The sequence below is a fragment of the Eschrichtius robustus genome, chromosome 7, assembly GCF_028021215.1.
Source record: "Eschrichtius robustus isolate mEscRob2 chromosome 7, mEscRob2.pri, whole genome shotgun sequence".
NCBI classification, from domain to species: Eukaryota; Metazoa; Chordata; class Mammalia; order Artiodactyla; family Eschrichtiidae; genus Eschrichtius; species Eschrichtius robustus.
Window position 1 is genome coordinate 88,327,576 of NC_090830.1, and position 22,224 is coordinate 88,349,799.

General features: G+C 41.4%; 1 protein-coding gene across 5 annotated transcripts in view; it reads right to left on the bottom strand.

The window, feature by feature from the left end:
* GRID1 (glutamate ionotropic receptor delta type subunit 1) overlaps positions 1 to 22,224 on the bottom strand; it is a 675,078-nt gene that overhangs the window by 108,923 nt on the left and 543,931 nt on the right. For 4 of the 5 annotated variants that reach the window (XM_068548004.1, XM_068548008.1, XM_068548007.1 and 1 more), the window contains exons 9-12: positions 11,815 to 11,916; positions 10,162 to 10,359; positions 6,184 to 6,508; positions 4,841 to 4,979 (exon numbers count right to left, since the gene is read on the bottom strand). In XM_068548004.1, coding sequence (XP_068404105.1) covers positions 4,841 to 4,979; positions 6,184 to 6,508; positions 10,162 to 10,359; positions 11,815 to 11,916 — 764 coding nt within the window. The remainder of the gene's footprint in view (positions 1 to 4,840; positions 4,980 to 6,183; positions 6,509 to 10,161; positions 10,360 to 11,814; positions 11,917 to 22,224) is intronic. The other variant, XM_068548005.1, reaches the window with a different exon arrangement.

Here is a 22,224-nt window from a genome sequence, read left to right on the forward strand (position 1 = left end):
AAAAGCAAGGAAATTCTGACACATATGACAAAATGGTGAACCTTGAAGACATGCTAAGTGAAATAAACCAGTCATAAAAAGACAAAAACTGTATTATTTCACTTATATGAGGTACCTAGAGAGTCAAATTGATAGAGACAGAAAATAGAATGGTGGTTTCCAGGGTCTGGGGAAGAGGGGAATAAAGAATATTGTATATATATTTGCAAGATGACGTGATCTAGAGATAGTAGTGATATTTGCAGAACACTGTGATTATACTTAATGACACTGAATTGTACACTTAAAATGATTAAAATGATAAAATTTATGTTATGCATATTTTACCCCAATTTTAAAAACAAAAATAAAAAAACAACAAACATGCATTTTAATAATATATTCTAATATCTAGGTAAATTTGTTTTTTTTAAAAAAATGAAGTTTATTCAGTAAGTAAAATACCAAAAAATAACAATTTAAAAACTAACTTTAGAAGACTATCCATTGAATAAATTGGAAAAAAAACTAATTAGCTCCTAAAAAGGAAGGGATCAGACAGCTTCAAAAATGAGTTGTTGGGGCAGGGGTGCAGTGGAACAGAATAATATAGGAGCAAAGTTTTTGTACACTATTAAAATAAGGTAGTATTAATCCAAGTTAAATTGCTATAAACTAAGATATTAATTGTAATGCCTAGGGTAACCACTAAGAATATAACTCAAAAAATATATAGTAAAAGAAACATTAAGGTAATTAAAATGGTATGCAAAACATATCTACTTAACACAAAATAAGGCAGTAATGGAGAAAATGAACAAAAAAGATGTAAGACGTATATAAAATGAATAGCAAAATGGGAGAAGTGAAGTCTTCTTTATCACTAATTACATTAAATATATAAATGGATTAAACTTTCTGATTACAATGTAGACAGTGGTAGATTGAATTAAAAACCACAATTCAACTATTTGCTGTGTAGAAGCTACTCGCTTTAGATTCAGAGACAGATAGATTGAAATGATATAAAAGGATAGAAAAAATATTCTGTACAAACAATAATCAAAAGAGAAGTGGAGTGGCTATGCTAATGATCAGAAAAAGTAGACTTTAAAACAAAAATTTTATGAGACACAAAGAACATTATATAATGATAAAACAGCCATCAATAAGAATATATAACAATTACAATTATAAACATATACACATGTAACACATGAAGAGAAATTGATAAAATTGAAGGGAGAAAGAGGCAGGTCTACAAAAATAGTTGGAGACTTCAATATCCCACTTTCAGTAATTGATAGAACAACAAGGCAGAAGATCAACAAGTAAATGAAAACATGAACAACACTATAAACCAACTAGACTTGATGAAACAGACAATATGAATTGCCCTATAGCTATGAAAAATTTAATTCACAATCTAAAAGCTCCAAAAATATGAAATCTCCATGCCTGGATGGTTTCCCTGGAGAATAATGCCAAACACTTAAAGATGAATTAACAGCAATTTTACATAATCTCTTCCAAAAAATAGAAGATGATTTCCTAAATCACTTTATGAGGCCAGTGTTACCCTGATATCAAAACCACACAAAGACACTACAAATAAAAGTACAAACCAATATTTCTTCTAAGTTCAGATGCAAAAATCCTCAACCAGAATATCAGTGAACAGAATTCAACAATATATGAAAAGAATCATAGACCATGACAAAGTGAGATTCATTCAAGATATACATTTGAAAAAACAATCAATTTAATCTACCATATTAATAAGTTAAAGAAGAAAAAGCATATAATTATGGCAAGTAATGTAAAAAAAGCACCTGGCAAAATCTAGTACCCATTCATGATAAATATTCTCAGCAAATCATGATCTTTTGGCTTAAAGCAATTATAACTATAATTAATGCAATTCCTGTCAAAACCACAGAATTTTTTTATATAGCCATAGACAAACTTATTCTAAAATTTGTATGGAAAATGCAGGTCCCAGAATAGTTAAAACAATCTTGACAAAGAACAATAAAATGGGAGGAATCACTATGCTCAGTATTAAGGCTTACTGTGCAGCCACAGTAATCAAGACAATGTGCTATTGGCAAAGGAATCAGCACATAGATCAATGGAATGAATAGAGAACCCAGAAATAGATCCACATAAATATGTTCAACTGATTTCGGACAAACTTAAATAGCAATTAAATTAATAAGTGGTGCTATAGCAATTGGACATCCATAGCCAAAAAAAAAAAAAAAAGAGAACTCAAACTTCACACCTTATACAAAAATTAACTCAAAACTGATTGTGGACCAAAATGTAAAATGTAAAACTAAAAAACTTTTAGAAAAACAAGCAAACAAACAAACAAACAATCCCAGATTATCTTCAGGGTCTAGGGCTAGGCAAAGAGTTAGACTTGACACCGAAAGCATGATCCACAAAAGAATAAATTTATAAATTAGACCTCATAAGAATTAAAAACTCCTCTTTGTGAAAGACCTTGATAAGAGGTTGATAAAACAAACTTCAGAGTGGGGGAAAATATTTGCAAACCACACATCTGGCAAGAAACCAGTGTCTAAAATATATAAAGAACTTTCAAAACTCAACATTAACAATCCAGTGAGAAAATGGGCAAAACACATGAAGAGGTATTTCACCAAAGAGAATACACAGATAGAAATAAGCACATGAAAAGGTATTCAAGGGCTTCCCTGGTGGCGCAGTGGTTGAGAATCTGCCTGCCAATGCAGGGGACACGGGTTCGAGCCCTGGTCTGGGAAGATCCCACATACCACGGAGCAACTAGGCCCGTGAGCCACAATTACTGAGCCTGCGCGTCTGGAGCCTGTGCTCCGCAACAAGAGAGGCCGTGATAGTGAGAGGCCCGCGCACCGCGATGAAGAGTGGCCCCCGCTTGCCGCAACTAGAGAAAGCCCTCGCACAGAAACGAAGACCCAACACAGCCATAAATAAATAAATAAAAATTAAAAAAAAAAAAGAAAAAGTTAAAAAAACAAAAAAAGAAAGAAAAAGTTAAAAAAAAAAAAAAGGTATTCAATATAACTAGTCGTTAGGGAAACACAAAACCACAATGAGCTATCTCACCATGCCTATCAGAATAGTAAAATAAAAAACAGTGACAACACTAAATATTGGCAAAGATGCAAAGAAACTGGATCATTCCTACATTCCTAGTAATGTAAAATGGTACAGTCACTAGAAAGCAGTTTGATCGTTTTTTAATAAAACAACATGCTATTACCACAGATGCAGCAATTACATTCTTGGATATGTATCACATATTAATAAAAACATGTTCACACAAAAACCTACCCACAAATGTTCACAGTGGCTTTATTCATAATTGCCCAAAACTGGAAACAACCCAGATGTCCTTCAATGGGTGGATTGTTAAATAAACTGTGTTACACTGGCTTCTACCAAGCAAAAAGAAGCAATGAACTATTAATACACATAACAATTTGAATGAATCTCCAGAGAATTATACTGAAAGAAAAAGTCAATCCCAAAAGTGTGATTCAATTTATATAACATACTTGAAACAACAAAATTTTAGAGGTGGAGAACACATTAGTGTTTTCCAGGTGTTAAGAACAGGACTGGAGGGGAAGAAGTGCAAAGGAGGTGAGTGTGGTTATAAAAGAACAATACAAATCTACACATACGATAAGATTGTGTAGAATCAAATGCACACACACACACACACACATATAGAAATGAGGGCAAGTACAAATGAGAAATCTGAATAGAATCAGTCAATTGTATCAACATTAATATCCTGGTTTTGCAAAATGTTACCATTGGGGCAAACTTGTTAAAAGATATTATGAGACCTCTCTGCATTACTAATTATAATTGCATGTGAATCTATAATTATCTCAATAAAATGTCAATTAAAATAAAGACTAGATAATGTCATTCTGAATTCTGAATCCTAATCAAGGAATCTGACCTCTTTCAAATAGGCAGTTGGGAGCTACAGAAGCTGGTTGAGTATGGATGACTTGATTACAGGGCTATGGATCAAAAGAATCAATATGATGATAGTAAGTATGATGAATTAAAGGAGAAATTACTGAAGGCAGGGACACAGAAAACCATAATCAGGGATCAAGTAAGAGGTGATACTGAAGAGGGTATTGCACCCAAGGAAGTACGGACTATATCTTTGCCTTTGGTCAGTTCAGCGATGACATATCTAACAGACATTCACTTTGTCCAAGCTCTTTTGTAATTCACACAGTATGTGAGAATCTGACTATAAAGCAAAGGCATTTCCAAGTTATTTCACTATGTTGAACTAATTCTTTTACGCCATATTTTTAACATTTTGGTTAAAATGAAACATTTTTAGTCCTCGGTTTCAATAATTTTACAATTTTGTAACTGTAAGTGACAAATTTTCTAATCACTGTGATAACTGGCATGTTTTTAAAAACAATTTTTAGATGTTTGAAGATTGGAAAAATATATTAGACTTGTGGTTTTAATTAATTTTAATTAAATGTTTAAAAATTTTGATTAAGTTTGTAATCAATACTGAAAGGTCTGAGGACTTTTAATTTGTTAATTTTTAATGTTTTGATTTATTAGTCTTACAAGCAGAATTTAAATGTTCAAAGAACTATTATTTAATGAATTTATACACCGTTTAATTGTGCATGAAATAAAACACAACAGGAGTGATGCTCCTCATGCATTAAAGATTTACTGTCATCAAATTGCAGATCTGGAATCTAAGTCCATCTCTGCCTCCTTGACACCAGGCTGCCCTGGCTAGGTTTGCATCCTCTCTTTACAGCCTTCTGGAAGGAGTAATGGATCTTACCTTATGGGGTTATCCATCCTGGACACTGTGAGGAATGCAGCAAGATTGGCTGTGTAGGAGGAGCACACAATGAGGGTGAAGAGCCACCAGCTGCCCATCACGATTCGCATGGCCATGGAGTTCGCTGAGGATTCACCACCTGCAGGAGGCAGGCAAAGGGGATTGGTCCTGGGCTTCTGCTCTTGCTTGCATCTCCAGAGAAATTCTCTGCCCTGCGGCCAGGCATAGGGAACCACCCCTGGTGGTGAGCTGGGGATCAGGAAAGTGACTGCCGGCTGGTTATGGTGGGCTCTGACAATTCTGGGGAGAAAATGCTAGGACCACCAATCTTGGAAAGGGATGGCAGACCACAAAATACGGAAAAGCTAGGATTGGCATTTTCAGTGACAGGATGTTTGTCAAAATGCCAACAGTAGAGTTCCGAATATCAAAATCTTCTAGTTAGAAGATTCTACCTCACTGTGTTGAGAACTTTCAGGGCTGCAACCCTATGTAATGTCCCTTTCCATTTTAAATTCACATGGAACAGTCTCAGGAATTCTGTAAATGTAAAATTACCTCCTACCTGGAGGATTTCCTGGCTTTCTTTTAAGAAATGAGATGCACCATATCACTTTTATTATTACTCAGCCCTCATTAGATGACTTTTTTTTTTTCCTATGATTTTCAGAAATCACTGCATGTGATTTGTAGTCAGAAGCTGCCTCTTTGAGGCCAGTTGTTTCTCCTTGGTCCCTTAGGTGGTAGCAGAAGAAAACTCCTCACTGACTATTCTTACATAACCTCTCAAGCAAGTAATGCATACATTTGCCATGGTGCAAATAAGGCTAGGACTCACATTAGGAACTTTGCAATTTGTTGTTTCCAGTCAAAACTGCACAATCCTGTAACTCCCCAAGTGCTATCCAGACTTCTCAGAGACAGGAGACTTTGTATCTCAAGAATGGCTGGAGTACCTCTTAGATGATTGCAAAACAATTTTGATTTTTTTATCCCATTAAGACTTCAAATTTAAACAAGATAGAGTTTCATCTGACAACCCTGTCTGCATAACAATCAATCTAATGTGGGAGGCAAGGAAAGTGCAAAGCAGAACTCGGAGGTTAATTTTATCTAAAGTGGAAAATCAGGACTTGAAGTTAAGTTCCCTGTTGTCATCTCATTTAGTTCCTATCTGGTATTACTCAGAGAAACTGGGAGCAGCATGACATTAGGACTACCTTAGAGATTAAATAAAATTGCATTTCAAATGACTTTGGCAAAATGCGTCCAAGAACTTCGCCAACGGACAAGTTCTTCCAAGCCCCTGGGGCTCTTCCAACATTGAGAAACCAGGAGGGTACCTTGCTGTACGAAGGCTCCGTAGACGATCCAGATGGCACTGTTTAAGGTGGCAGAAGCAGATGGCCTGGGCTGGGCAGCACTCTGAGCCCTCACGGCCTGTATCCGGTTCAACACAAATATCAGCACGCCAACCACAGGGATGGCTGCTGCAATGCAGGCCCACACGGCAAAATCAAAAGGAGCAAAAAGGGAGAAGATGCTGATTTTCTCCTCGGGCTTCTTGATGAGGATCCCCACCGAGTAGTCCATGTACCGCTTGCTGAAGTCCACCACACTCTCCCTCTCTGGGGTGATGGTGATGGCGGAGATGGCTAGGTCCGCTCTCTGAAAGGCAAACCCATCTCATCAGACAGCAGTCCTCAGTTTACCACTGGGTTCTACCCTGGGTCAAGGCCTGTCCTCTGCCCTTTGGGTTGTTCAGTTCAGAGGAAATGGATTCGAGAGTTGACACCTCGTGACTTTGAATGTTGTAAGGAAAATCCAGCACTAAGGTGTCTGTTATTACCTCTTTCACCTTACAAATTTCTCTCCCAAACCCTAAAAGCTCCTGGAAACCACTTCTGAAGGAAAGAGTCTATAACCATCTTCATTCCTGTGTGAATTACAGTTTTTCTTCATTTTCTTAACAGTCCCCTTAGTGAACTATCTCCTTTCTTTTGCTGGTATTTCCCTCTTATCGCCCACCCCCATCCCCGCCCCAACTCCCTTCTATCTTCTTCTGGCCTTATCTACATCCTTCCTATACTTCAAGGCCACAGGGACACTCCATTTTTCCATCAAACCTCTCCAAACGTCATTAGCCCACACAAGTGTCTCTCTTTTCTAAAACACTTTAGAAGTTATATGATGAGTATACAACTACCTTGAATCTCATTAGTGTATCAGGCCTAGATTGTTTTATATGCAGACTCTATGCCAGAGAGTAACATCCTCCAAGAAGAAAGGGGTCATCCACTTCCTTTGATCTTCTGCCTGCCTTAACTCATGGCTTCTCAGACAGATGGGCTGCTTTGTCCTTTAGTAAAGCCAAGCTGTGAAGGGGCTCTCTGGGCATCCTGTGCTGCGACCTCAGAAGTACCTCCCAAGATTTTTGCTTTCCAAGATGAGCTTAATTTAAAAATAGACAAAGAGGGCTTCCCTGCTGGTGCAGTGGTTAAGAATCCACCTGCCAATGCAGGGGACACGGGTTCGAGCCCTGGTCCGGGAAGATCCCACATGCCACGGAGCAACTAAGCCCGTGCTCCACAACTACTGAGCCTGCACTTTAGAGCCCGCAAGCCACAACTCCTGAAGTCCAGGTGCCTAGAGCCTGTGCTCTGCAACAAGAGAAGCCACCACAATGAGAAGCCCGTGCACCGCAATGAAGAGTAGCCCCCGCTCACCGCAACTAGAGAAAGCCCACAAGCAGCAACAAAGACCCAAAGCAGCCAAAAATAAATAAATAAAATAAATAAATTAAAAATACCTTTAAAAATAAATAGACAAAGACCCATTAATAGTCTCATGCTCTACTAACTGAGCTAGTTGGGCACCCAAGACCCCATTAAGATGGAACTAGATTGTGAGGTTAAAGCTGCCAAGACTGGTGGAGACTAGGATCCTTATGCCTAGGTGGATGTTAACATAAGAGCCTTAAAATGTACAGTGATCATCTCTATCTTGGCTCTGGGGTCTCTTAAGTAGGAGGCATCGTCAGAGCTAGGTTTATTTTAGAATGACCAGTTGTGACAGCTGATCCAAACTACATATTCAAATTGGGGAAAACTATATAGAAGGATTTTATCAGGTCCAATATGCGGGCTAGAGGGGCAAATATACTGACTTCTAAACTGTGAAATCCAACAACATACCTAGAGTAAAGAGAAAAAATGGTGGAGGTGACCGTGTCAGAGATCTCAGACTTGCCACATTTGCATCTCTGGTTCTTGCTTCTCTTCTCAGAAACCCACGATCCAGGGAGGTTTTCTGGTTTTTTTGGTTTATTTGTTTGTCTGTTTTGTTTTTGTTTTGTTTAAGTTTGGAGCATATTTAATGGCAGAGGAAGAAATCTAGGGGATCAGGATAGGTTAACAACATAGGATGGAGGGAAACTAATTTATGAAACCAGGTCCAGAGGAGGCACAAGAGAGTCGACTCGTGATGCTGGTGGAGGGGTGAGCTGTAAGAGGAGGAAAAACACTCCCCCTACCCCGAAACTGGAGGCGAGGGCACGTGTCTGCAGATATGAACTTCATAGGAAGTTGAAGTAGAATCTCATGCCCAGATGTCTCCATTTCTTTCCCTAATATAGGAGCACTTTGTTTTCTAATTTAAGATAGAAGATTATTAGGTTGCTTGAGGAGAAAGATAAAGTTTTGAAACAGTCTCTAAGGAATGTAGCCAAGGGGTCCAATAAAGGACATGTTAAGGAACTGTCCTGAAGGCCCAGTTGAGTTGGGAGGCCACACATTGTTCATACATCCATCTGGACAAATTTGTGATTTTCTCCTCTAATTGCATACAGCAAGCTGGGTGTCAGAGTCAGAGGGTAGATAATAGAACCAGGTCAGGGTTTCAATGTAACAAGAAATCAAGAATAATTTAGGAGAATCGTAAAGGATGAAGGGAACAGGGGTTTATCTGGACAACCACAGAGGACACACCAGGAAAGGATGCAGTATCAGAAGGGCGCAGAAATCTTAGAGAAGAATGAACCTCAAATACATGTGCCAAGTGAAAAGGGCCAGACACAAAAGACCACATATGGTATGACTCCGTTTATAGTAAATGTTTGCAAAAGCAAATCTATAGAGCTAGAAAGTAGATTAAAGGTTGCCTCTGGCTGGGGTTGGGAATGGGATTAACTGTAAATGAATATGAGGGATCTCATTGGGGTGATGGAAGTACTGTAAAACTAGATATGGTGAAGGTTGCACAACTCACTAGATTTCCTAGCAATCATTGAATGATACATCTGAAATGGGTGAATTTGATATATAACTTTTTCCACAATAAAGTTGTTGTGTGTGTTTTGTTTGTTTGTTTGTTTAAGCTTAGGAGAAACCAGAGAGAATATAAGCCTTGTGTCTGCATTCATGGGTTATAAAGCAGAGGACCTGTGTTTTAGGAACAAAGGCCAGAAAGAGTCAGAAGGACGACAGGATTTAGTCATGGAGTGGGACAGTGATAGTGACATGCAAGACGCTAACAGGATGCATGGCGGCAGGTCCTCAAAGGTCACTGGAGGTGAAGGGATCAAAGCACTCGAAGCCCAGGGCGGTCCGTAGGGATGTCAGAAACATCAAGATTGATGGCAACAGTAATACTGGAGACGGAGGGCTTGAGCAGATCCACCAATGTAAATGGTTGTCAGGAAATGACCTAGAGGTCATAAGACGGAAGGGGCAAGGATGGGGACACAGCAAATTGGCCTCACGCCATGAATCTAAATGATGACCCAGGTTCTACAGGAAGGAGGAAGATTAATGATTTGAAATTAATCTGAGGAGCTGGGGAATGCCGTATCACTTATACATAGCAATGCAGACACACCCACACACTCATTCACCTACACACATGCATGTGGACACACACAATATGCACGCCCATTTGTGGGCCTTGAAGAAGAGAATAAGCATTCACCAGTCCCCCCAACCACCCCTCGGGAGAATTGGGTTCCTATTGCAGCCCGAATGTGGGAGTGGATTTCATGAAGTGTGGATTACAGAACAGGCACAGTGGACACGTTTCAAAGGAATGAGAGCAATGGGCACAGAAGGAAAACACAAAGTGCCAGCGAATTAGAAAATAAAAGAGCAAAAATGGGTATAGCAGGGAGGAGGGGGGTGGAGGAAAAGAGATCCTTAGTGTGTGGAGAGTGGTAACTGTGGTCTGTCTAGCTGGTCCCAAGGTTCCAGCTTCATAATGGGCCCAATTTAGACATCACCCCAGAGGCAGACTGGGGTACCCCTCCCCATGGACATGCTTTGGGGACCTACCTTGCTGATGAGCTCCCCGATCATCCCGTTCCAGGAGGTGTTATGGAGCTGGTGACCGTACCTGCCATCGGGGGCCTGGTAAATCTCATATTTGAAGCCCAGAGCCTTGGCCAGTGCATCCAGGACATCGATGGAGAACCCTTTGTAGCGCTTGGGCTGTCCAAGGATGTTCTCAGCCACCATCACAAAAGGCTCTTCCTGAGGACAACAAAATGGAATATTCTTCAACTAAATCACAGGTTCATTAACACACATCTTTCCAGGGTATTATTAGAGAGACCAATCCGATGAACCATAATTTCAGAACGTTTGTGGACATGTGCATTGTATTTACCCAATTTAGGCCTGGAGCCTGAACCTCTCTGCCTTTTTCTAAAGCAGTTTGTGGACACTCAGGATACAGGGCACAGGAAAATCCCTCCAACCAGCATATTGATGGAGGAACAGATTTATTTGTCCTGTGTCATCCCAGACTCGGCCCAGAGCCCCATCTCCCAGAATAGCATGGCTTGTTTTCATTCCTTCATTTGTGACATTGAGGACTCTGTCCTTTGGAAATGCCATAATTCTTCAGGACCCACATAAGAAATGTGGATACCTCTCATCCAGGATATTAAATGAAAATAGAGCTCTGTGATACTGGATTGAAGGAAGACAGTAATACATCTATCAGATTGTACTAGAAAATGGATGTTGAGTCACAGGACAAGGCCCTACTGCACATCAAGGACAGGATAGTATTAAACCCCACGGTCCGAAAGTCCAAAGCCAGGCCATGTGCACATTCACACATTTTGTGCTGTGTCACATGTGCTCTTGTAGGGCACGTGATCATCTGGAAAACATCTCAGGCTTCCCCACCACCACCCTGTGAAACTGAACAAGAAGGAGGTTTTTGGCAACAGCCCCAGAGACTACATCTCATTAATTTAATTTTGGGGGGAAATAAGGTATAATGTTTATTCCTGGTGGGCATATGGGGAATGCGGAAACGCGGCTGCCAAAGGCTTCTAGAACCAAGAGACGCCAGTGCTGCTGGGACAGAGGGGAATGTTTGGACCATGTCTGACCAGCTAATAAGAGATAAATGTAAAATGTCTCCTACGGTTCTAAAGAGGTGAAGAAAGAAATGGAAAGGAAGATGCTTCTAAGGTATCTTAAATATGTAAAAGTCTCTGATTCCAGGACAACCATGCAGAGAAATTGCAACAAATGGTCTTCATTATGAACTCTGTGTCACATGGGCCCATCAGTGGTATTGGGTTCTGGAAGGATGTCCTCCAACATCCTTCTGGGGACTCTAGCTACCAGCAAAGCTCTCCTAAGGACCACCAGTAGGCCAAGATCGTTTACATCCAAGAACAAGTAGAGTTGTTATTCCCACTCTGGAGCTCAGCACTGGATCCGGATTAGTGGTCCTTCTCTAGAGCAGTCCAGTGACCTCCCATGGAAGGTCTCAGAGGCCCTGGGGCAGAATCTCCAATCTCACTCTCCCTTCAGTATTCATAAAATTGTTTGAGTGAAAGGCCTTATGAAAGCTCAAGCCACTACTTAAGATCCCCTTCTCTCTAAACCCAGCATCAAGCCAAACAGAGAGAAGCCTCTGACTCAAAGCCTGAATGGCAGACCTCCCCCATATGCCCATGATCCTACCAAGACAGTCACCACTTTGAGAGTCAGTCCTTGGAGGCGACTGCCCATGGGCCTCTCCTGCAGGCTGCCATTCAGGCCCTTCTCCGAGTCCCATGTCGCCAGCTGTGAAGGAAAAAGGGAGTGTGAGGCACAGAACGGGCACCTGTGCAAACCTTAGGAATCGACTCCTAAACTGGGCTCCTGAATCAGGCAGATAGGTGGACAACAGCCCTAGGAGTTTCCCAGAGAGCAAGAGCCATCTTACAACCTTAGAAAGAATAAAGGTGTGACAGATAGAGCTCCACTTCCTCCAGCAGCTCATCTGGATCTTGAGGACTTGCCTCATCCTTGAAATGAAACCAATTGGTAGGAACTTGTTTCTGGAAAGAACATTTATGTCCAATTTTATTGTCCACCTACTGAGGCCATGTCACTGTGTCTCGCACAAAGTGCCCTCTTTCTTTAATACTCCTTTGACTTGCCCAGGCCAGAAGGTCCTTGAGATCAGCTGCTTCCATCACCAGAGCAGGATGAGACTGAAAAGTGAAGCAGGTAACAAAGACCCAAGTTTACAGCTTGTCTTACACCCTGATGCCAAACGCAAACAGGACCGAGAGCTCACTGCCTTCACTGTAGTGCAAACTTCATAATTTTCCCTGATAGGCAGGTAGAGGCCAAGAATACATGTGCTCTGGGTCTGCCATATCCTCCTGAGCCTGCAGGATCTGTCCAATAGATGCATTTAAGACTATCTAAGACCATCTAAGATGGTCAAGGAGACCCTATCCTGGCTCAGAAACAACTGGAGACACAGATGCTCTTGGGACTGCTTCCCTTCCCTGCCTCCCTGCAGGGCCTGAGCAACAACGATGAACCCTTTGTCCGATCAGTGATTCTCAATCATTAATTGGTGAGATGTAAAAAGATACAGATATTGGCCCCATCTAAAGCCAACATAATTAGGGTCTCAGCACTTGGACATGAGGAATGTTAATGCTTCTCCAGAGATCCTTGTTGAAAACCTCTGCTCTTCTAGGTCACTGGGCCTCTGACGTAGCTGCATATTAGAATCTCTTAAGAGGGCTTTTAAAACAAACTGAAGCCTGCCCCCCTGCCCGAGAGTCTGATTTAACTGGTCAGTAGTGGACTGGATACGGATCGTTTAGCTCCCCAGGTGATTCTAATGCACAGCCAGGATTGTGAACCACTGTTACAGATGAAAGCAGTGATCTTCAAACCTTAATATGCAGACAAATCACCCAGGGATTTTGCATGCACTTTCTGATTCTGGGACCTGAGATTATTCCTGTCTAACAAGCTCCCACGTGCTGCTGCTGCTGACACATGGACCATCAGTTCAGTACCAAGGGGTTAAAATTCAGACTGTCACAGGTAGCACCTACCCTTCGTCAGGGAAAACCCACAAGACCCCCAGTTAGGCTGAGCAAAAGAACCACCCCTTTGTGGAAAAGTGCCACCAGATGCCCTAAAGGAGCCACCAATAGTGCCGCTTACGGACGCTTCTACTCTCCCAGCATTTCCCATAGCCCTGACATCTGCAGCAAGGTCGGCACCCGGGGCCTTGACTATGAGGCCACAGTTCCAGAATCTGTGGGGGCGCTCTACCTGGAAGATACTAGAACCCTGAGGCCTAAAGCAGGAACATCAGAATGAGATATGTGGTTCTAGAACCAGTTTAAAGGAACCTGGAACCTCCTGCCATCACTTCCAACATGATACAAGCTAAAACCCACTTCACCCTAGATAATAGGATGCCTGGAAGTGATGAATAAATCACTTAGTTAAGAGCACAGTCACATACTCTGAGGAACTCCCCACAGTCACCACTCATTAATTTGAGGGGCACTGCAGTGAAGGACAAAGTTAAGATCTATCCAAAGTCCTGTTCAAGGACATCAAAGATGCCACACTCTTGGAACTGGTATAGTGAGAAGGAAACTTCATGGCTATTTCCCTATGGGGTCTCAGGAAATAGCCCTGGGACTTGGGATCAATTCCTGCAGCCAGATTCAAATGCTGGTCAAAGGGAAAAGACAAACTCAGACAGAGTCAAGGTGTTGACTCCCTGCATTCTTTGGACCCTTCGATATCAGACTCAGGGGACTCATGGTGTGTATTTGGGCAGCCTGCATCTCATCCCCATAACTGTTTAGCCCAGGCACTGGGGCTGCTTAACTCTATGTGTGATCTGCTGCACCCCCTGGGTTGGGTGGTGTTATGAAGGTCCCCTTTACTACCTCAGTGACTTACAGAGTCACAATGGAAGCAAAGATGACATGTCAGCTCCAGGGACTGGATATTCTGCTCTGTACCAGGACTTGAATTCATAACACCTGCTGCCCAACCTCCTTGGCACTGGTGAAGGGGCATCTCGACTTTGTGCTGCCCTGGTTTGGATGAGCACCTGGAATGAGGCTCTGCTTGGCATTGATCAACCGGCTTTACCTGTCTTTCTATTGGAATTGTAATCAGTCATGGGAATGGAAGCAGGAAAAACAGTTGGGATAAAGCCCTGTCCTTCTAGGGTTTTAGCTCAGCTGTGAGAAATGCTCTGCCTCTCCATCCCTGTCCTCGCCATCCTCTGCTTCTAGCCCACTGCCTGGCTCAAGGCAGCAGCACCTCTGCCCCAAAGTACTGCAACAGCCTCCCCCCTGTTACCCCAACCTCTCTCTCTTAATAGCCCTCCTCCACTGTGCTGATATTTATCATAAACTCAAATACAAACTATGTTAATTAAAACTTTCTAATTACTTCCTATTTCTTAAAGAATAAAGGCTAACACTTTTAAACTTGGCCTAAATGAAAAGGCCTTCCTGATCGAGATCCAACCTTGACTGGCAGCTTCAGTTCACTCCAACCCCACCAAATTCCTCACCTTTCTCAAGCGCATGGTGTTCCCTCCTGACTCTTTACATCCAGTTTCTTCCCCCTGGAATGCCATTTCTCTCTGGCTGGGTCTGGTAAACTCTTACTCAATTTCTCAAAAAAATAGTAGTTTAGATAGTAGTAGTTTTAGATTCACAGAGAAGTCACAGAGGTTATGCAGAGACCGTCCATATACCCCACACCCAGTTGCCCCTGTTGTTAAGATGTTACATTGGTATGATTAGTATGATACATTCCTCCCAACTAATGAAAATGTTTAGTTCAATCTCCACCATCGATACAAAGCTGCAGTAGAAATGATCTTCAGTGTCTTCCATTCTAGACCTAAGTCTGTGATTCCGCTGTGCTATTTGGGTTTCTTACCCTGTTCCCCGGGATCCAAACCCTGTCTTCATAAACTGTCTAGAGTCTTGGGCACTTGGATTGGACCTTGCCTTGCTCAGAGTTTCTAACCTTGCCCTGAATGCCATTTCTCCTCTAGACGATCAGCTCCCTATTACTGGTATAGTTTGGGAACTTGGAGGTATTAAATTAGCATATGTTTATGAGCCAATATAACTATGTTCTAGGTGTGTTTCCACCACTTACCTGAGTGACCTCAGCACATTTTACAGCACAGTACTTAAATCACAAGAGGCAACAAATATTTTTGAATAAATCAAACTTCACTGAGATTCCATTTTCCTATCTATAAAATGGAATAAAAATACCTTCCCTGCCTACCATGTTGAGGGGCTGTTCAAAGGAGAAAATAGTTTTGAAATAATATGTAATAAAATAACTTAAATAATAATCACAAAGTAAAGAATCAAGATATTAAAAGGTGTGTACAATGCGACCTTAATTATGTCTTTTTTTAAAGGCAGTGGTTAAAACGGGAGGAAATGTGTTTAAATGTAATATTTGGATTTATCTTGGTGGTAGAATTATGAATAACCATGATCACTTTTTTTACACTTTCCTATGTTTTTAACAGGTTTGTCATTACTTTCACAAAAAGGAAAATACGCTTTTGATAAAAATAGCTAGCACAGGTGACAAAGCAAAATCCTGTCACATGCGCTTGTATGATTGAGGGCTGAATGGAAGGAAGCAATCAGAGTCAAATTATCTATCGGTAGGTCAAGGCCAGTCTAAGAGTCAGAACTTAATATGGAATACATCAGTTCTCTGGCTGCAAGGAGCTATGGCCGAGGTGCCCATCTCCTAGAAGAGGCACATTGCAAGGTCTTTCAGGACAGCATCTCACATTCTAAGACACCTCCAAGATTGTGTAGGGCCCCATGAGCCTGTTTGGGTTTGGAGACAGGGCAGTGGCCCCTCCTGGGGCCCAGCTCCATGAAGACAGGCAGTCTTCCTCCACTAAGGAAGAGGGGCGGGAGGCATCAAATCCTATTAGTTACTATTCAGACCATCCTAAGGCAAAGTCATTTAAATCAAAGTGCAACTTCATGAGAGAAAGAAAAAAAAAATTCCTCCAACCTGTTATTATTATTCCTATTTCTTTTGTCTGAAAGTACTTAGGGCTTAAAGGTTTTTTAGTTTATTGGTTTTCAGTACTCACTTCTCTCTCCCTGGCCTTCAGGCATCCTGTACTCTAACAAAGAAAGAAAAAATACTTCAAAGAGAAACCAAAATTCTGCCTTCAAACACATCAAAGTAACCATGTTCCAGGATCTGGGAGCCTTCGAGTTGGGCAGGAAAGTGTATTATTCCCTCACATCAGCCTGAAGCCGAGTGCCCTAGGCTGAGTGAATCTCCCTATTTCCACAAAGCCTTGGCTCTTGTCCAGATCTTAAGATCAGAGTGGTAAACCTTCATTTGAGTGAGGCCATCCCTCTGAGCACCCAATATGTAAGACCAGAGCAGAGAAAGTCACAATCCTTTTCAAACAAAATCTTTTGTTTAAAAGACTGAAGTGGAAATTTTTAAAAATAAAATAAAGCCTTTAAATGGATTCCCAAACTTGCAGCCCATCAAGATTAGGAGAGACTGTGTTCTGCCTCCCTCCTGAGGACAGCTGGGGCTCCCGGATCAGAATGCTGGAGAAAAAAATTCAGATAATAAAAGCCAAATGAGGCTGATAGGCTTGATAAATGGGAAGCCAGAAAAACCTTTCACCCAAAGAAGTCCTGACACTTAGTCATACAGCTGCAGACCATTTCATTTGTACATAAGTGCATCTACTCTGACTTCCTCTTGTATTTTGCAGACAGCATTTTGTTTATGGGATCAATGAATTTATGGCCACAGAAACCCACTTTTGACAGCTGACCTGTCAAGAACAGTGCCTGAAAAACTAATTTCCAGCACTGTTAAACAAAACGAGAACTGCCGCTATTTGATAAGACAGCTATGGTTTTCATTCATTGCCAAGATCTGCTCTACCCAGACCGGAAGCGTGGATGGAGCCAGAGGTTACAGCACAATCATCACTTGAAAGGGGATAAATGGTTTCAAAATCTGATGATGACAAACAACCGTTCAAGAGATCAGCCAATTGGAGAATAAATTTCATAAACCACTGGTCTCAGGAAAATATATTTCCTGAGTCCATCAGGGTGTTCTTCATGTTTGCGTTTGAGTTGTGAGATGTAGGGGTTTGGGACTCTGTGGCCTGTCCTTATTAAATGCAGGACTATTAACCCTAAATGAGACAGACCTCCTTTGGAAGATCGGGCTTTGTGGTCTGTCGTCTAGTTATAGAGGTGTCGTAAAGTGCCGGTCCTCTTTTCATGGCGGGGGCTGAGAGGGGAAGGAGAAAAGAGGCAATCCAACTGCTGTGCAGCCCAGAATATGACCAGCTTCATACATTGAGCCTTGCCAATTCCTTGGGAGGGGAGAGGAAGGGAAGAAGGAAGGTAGGTTTGCTTACCCCCAAATCTTATACTTAGCTATATCCAACAAGACAATAGATCAATAACCTCTATCGTCACATTTCGCAACTGAGTGAGCAATACTTTGGTGGTAAGCTTGTCTCAAGAGAGCACTGGAGGCTGGAAGTGAAGTTTTTATGACCATGCCAGTCAGGTCTCACAGCCATAGTTGGAGCTCCATCTGAGCTGTATCCTCATTGACCAGTGAGTGATTGTCATCAGCCGAGTGCAGACGTCTTCGGCTGGCATACAGGATTCAGTATGATGGCACATGGGTTTATCATCATGTCAGTACATGGGCTTTTCTGAAATAATAAGCCCTCTATTAGCTTTTATTCCTTGGTCCATTTTTATTGGAAAACAAAACTGTCTGGTGTATGTTTCAAAGAATCAGAACCTTGGGTGGGGGTGGGGTGAAGGGGGACCCCACATCTTGAATCAGCGTGCACCGGGGGATTCAGCCAGCACTGATTTCAGTCAGGAAATTGCACATTTTAAACTTTGACTAAATGCAAGGACAACATGCTTAGACACAAACAGGGCATCTTGGAAGCAGAGTGCAAGCATCTGAGGATAGGATATTAATGTTTGTAGCCAGGGTACTTGAAGGAAGGCCTACTTTGAGAATTCATTTTGGGAATTCCAGTACATCAGGATTACTAAGGGCAGGCCTTGTAGAGTATGAACCATAGGAGATGACCATCAGATTAGATATATCTACGGAGAAAGGGGCCAGGGCCACTCTTGAGGCTCCAGATGTGCTCTATAGGAGAGGGGAGGGGACTCACTCTGAGACATGGGATAACTGAAAATCTCAGCCCAGGAGCATTTGCACAGGGAATTAAGCATTTGGTGAAAGTTGTACTTTCTGAAAACAAGCCCCAGCAGAACTTAGGCTAAATGTCCAAAGGGAAGAGCCCTTAGGAAGTGAAAGAAAAGTGAAATAGGCTGGAGAGATATCACATATGGGGGCTTCATGAAAAACCTTTAGCAAGGATGAGAGAAAGATACTCCCCCAGTGGTATTACAGAGGAGGACGAGGAAAACTAGAAGTGCCCTTGACCCTGGCAACCAGGTCATTCATGATGGAGGCCACAGACAGGCCCAAACTCTAGCCTCTCCTCTCTGAAAGTGTGGGCCCAGGAAGCCCTCTGGGAGCACAGAGGGCTTCCTGGGCCCACACTGACTGACTCTAGTGGTGCCAGCAATGAAATTCTTCCCTCACGTTCACAGGGAGGATGGAGGCAGTTCCACTTCTGCTTAAGATACAGAAAGCAAGATGATGTTGCTCTCGTTGTAACAAACAAACAAACCAACAAAAAGTCAGAGCATCAAGAAAACTATATTTTAAAAATTATCCTCTGAGAAACCTGTGGTCCTAAGACCCTCTGGTGAACTGAATGTCAAAGGATGAGAAGCCCCTCCAAGGAGAGACAGCACATAAGAAATATTTCATCTTTGGCAGAAAATGGGACAAAAGAGGTGGTAGTTATATGAGTGGATAAGAAGAAAAAAAACAGAAATTTTACCAAATTCTTAAAGGCCATGTGTAGGCCAGCATGACAGTGAGGCTCCCTGGGAGCCCAGACTCAAGGGAGGCCCCCAAGGGGGGCCACACCCACTCATCAGCTCTTTCCACCAAGCCTCCACTGGGTGGAGTACAAGAAAGAAACACAACAGAGCATCCAAAAGTTATGGGACAATATCAGATACATGTATATCCGACATAGGACTTGTGTCTGATATACGTGAAGAAACCTTACAACTCAATTACAGGAAGGCAAACAACTCAATTTTTAAAAATAGAGAAAGAACTTATTTTTCCAAAAAATATATATGAATGGATAATATGCATATGAAAACTCAACATCATGAGTCATCATGGTAATGCAAAACAAGACCACATGGACATCCACTATACCTCACTAGAATGACTAGACTCAAAGGCTGATGTTACTGATGAGGATCTGGAATGCAAAAGGTGCAGCCACCTGGAAGACAGCTTGGCAATTTCCTAGAAAGTTAAACATACACTGAGCATACCTTCCAACAATTCCACTTCTAGTTATTTATGTAAGGAAAATATAAAATATGTCCAACACAAAGGTCAGGAAGTGGCTGTTCGTAGAAGCTTTATTCATAACAGCCCCAAAGTGGAAACACTCACATGTCAACCATGGGTGACTGGTGAATGGATAAACAAAGTGGGGTATACTTATACAACGGAATACTACTCAGCAATAAAAAGCAACAAGCTACAGACACAGGCAACAGCACGGATAAAGCTCAAAAGCATTACACCAAGGGAATGAAGCCAGACACAAAAGACCACAGACTTTATGATTCCATTTATATGACTTCCTTGAAAAGGCATTATTCTAGGTCCTGAAGATAGAGCAGTGGTGGCCTGCAGCCAGGAATGGGAGGAGGGTATCAAATGCAAAGTAAAAGGAAGGCTATATGGGGGTAATGGCAGTGTTCTATATTTTGAGTGTTCTTGTGATTATACTACCATTTACATTTGCCAGAGCTGATCACACTGTACACCTAAACCAGTGAATTTATTGCAGATAATTGCATTAAATAATCCTGACTTGTTTTATACACACATACACATGTGCACATCTTGATAATGATTTGAAAGAGGATGGAGCCATGTGCTAGAGAGGTGGGCTAGTGGCACTAACCTGTCATGTGACCCAACTATGACCTTTTGGCAAGGATGGTAAGAGGGGAGGATTCCCAAAATAACATGATGAGCAGTGTTAGGACACTCACGTAATTGTGCCTGAACTAGTTAGAGCTAGATGGATATCAAGTGGCCAAGAAATCATTTATCTATCTAGAAGAATTGAATTCATCTTTATAAAGGTTTAGGAAGAACATAAGGGCAGTTTTACCTTCAAATGGTTCCTTGGTTTGTGGGTTTGTGTGGGAGAAAAAATAGATTACATAACATTATATATAGTATGATCCAATTTTTTTACACTTATTTCATTTTGTGAGATGGTGCATGTGCATACCTAAGACACAAAAGGGTAGTTATAAGTGGCTATTTCTGGAATTAGGTAGAGCGATGAGATTGCGGGGAATGTTCATCTCTTGCCCGATACAATCCTGTAATGTTTGAATTATTTTACTGAGAGGAAACATGGTTTCTGTAATCAGAAGAAAAACAATAAGCTATTTTCATTTTGAAGCTGCATCGCAATATGGCTTATAACTGTAATGTTGATTTCATATCTCTAACTGTTTTAGGCTTATTGGTTTTGTCTCTCTAAATAAACTGCAAGTTCTCCCAGAGGCAGTATCCATAGTGAAACAAGCCAGGATGGAATTTGTTTCTCCCACCTGTGCGCTGGAGGACCTCTGGCAAGTTACTTGAATTGGTCATATTCTTTTTCTGGGCTCAAGTGTGCACATCTGTTATTGGTTATTAATAGGCATTAGTTAGTGTTATTGACAATACGTTTTTCTCAGGTCTTTACTATGCTCAGGTCCATGCTAGCAGCTTAAGAAATTTTTGCTAGTGTGAATTGACTAGAATTAATGGCACTATACATTTTATACATCAGTCTGAAGTCCGACAAGATACCTTCTGACAGCCAGTACTATGAGTCTTTGCACTGAAAAAGGAGCAGGTGTCTCTCATTATACTCTCTAAATTCTGGGCTATCTCCTTTCCCTAGAACACTCTCCTGTCCTTTGTTTTCTGACTGAGTCATCCTTTGAAGATCATTCTAGAGATCCTTCCTTGCACCTTTCACCAAGAGTACGTCTCCCGTTGGCGATCCCAATCCATTGCACTCCAGCCTTGATCCTGTGGAAATGCTTTTCACGATATATTAAAATTGCATGTCTATTATTCACAAATATACTCTATCTCTCTAAAAGCAGGGACTCTCTTTTCTTCATTTTGATTCCCTCAATAAAATTTTATTAGAAAAATTAATAAAATTTATCATCCCCTGGGCACTTTCTCATTAACTGGGCTGAAATTTCATGCTTTTCTCAAACTCTAACTCCCAGGATACGTCCCATATCTGAAGTTCTGTAAACGGTTTTCTCACTCACTTCTGATATATTTATAATGGTTGAGAGTGCCTGGGCTGGATTTTCTCTTTTGCATGATTTTGTTTCATATATTTACTTTTAAGACTTCTAGTCATGGGAAAGTGTTGGTAAAATGAATGATTCCAAAGGCATTTAAAAAAAACCCACTTTTTATGTCTTTACCTCTAGACTCTCATTGCACAAAGTGTGGTCTGTGGACCAGGACATTTCCTGGAAATTTGTTTAAATCAAAGAATCTTGGCTCTATCCCATGTCTCTTGAGTCATTATCCACATTTTAACAAGACTCCCAGGTCACGTGTGGGCACAGAAAAATTTGAGAAGCATATTTCTCGATCATGCCACCATTATTTCTGGCCTAGAATCTTTATGAGCTGCTTTACCTGTCTCTCAATGTCTCTTATCCACCTGCTATCTAATCCCCACTCAGCAGCCAGAATTGTCTTTCCTTTCCTTTTTTTTTTTTAATATATTTATTTATTTGGTTGCATTGGGTCTTAGCTGCGGCAGGCGGGCTCCTTAGTTGTGGCATGCAAACTCTTAGTTGCAGCATGCATGTGGGATCTAGTTCCCTG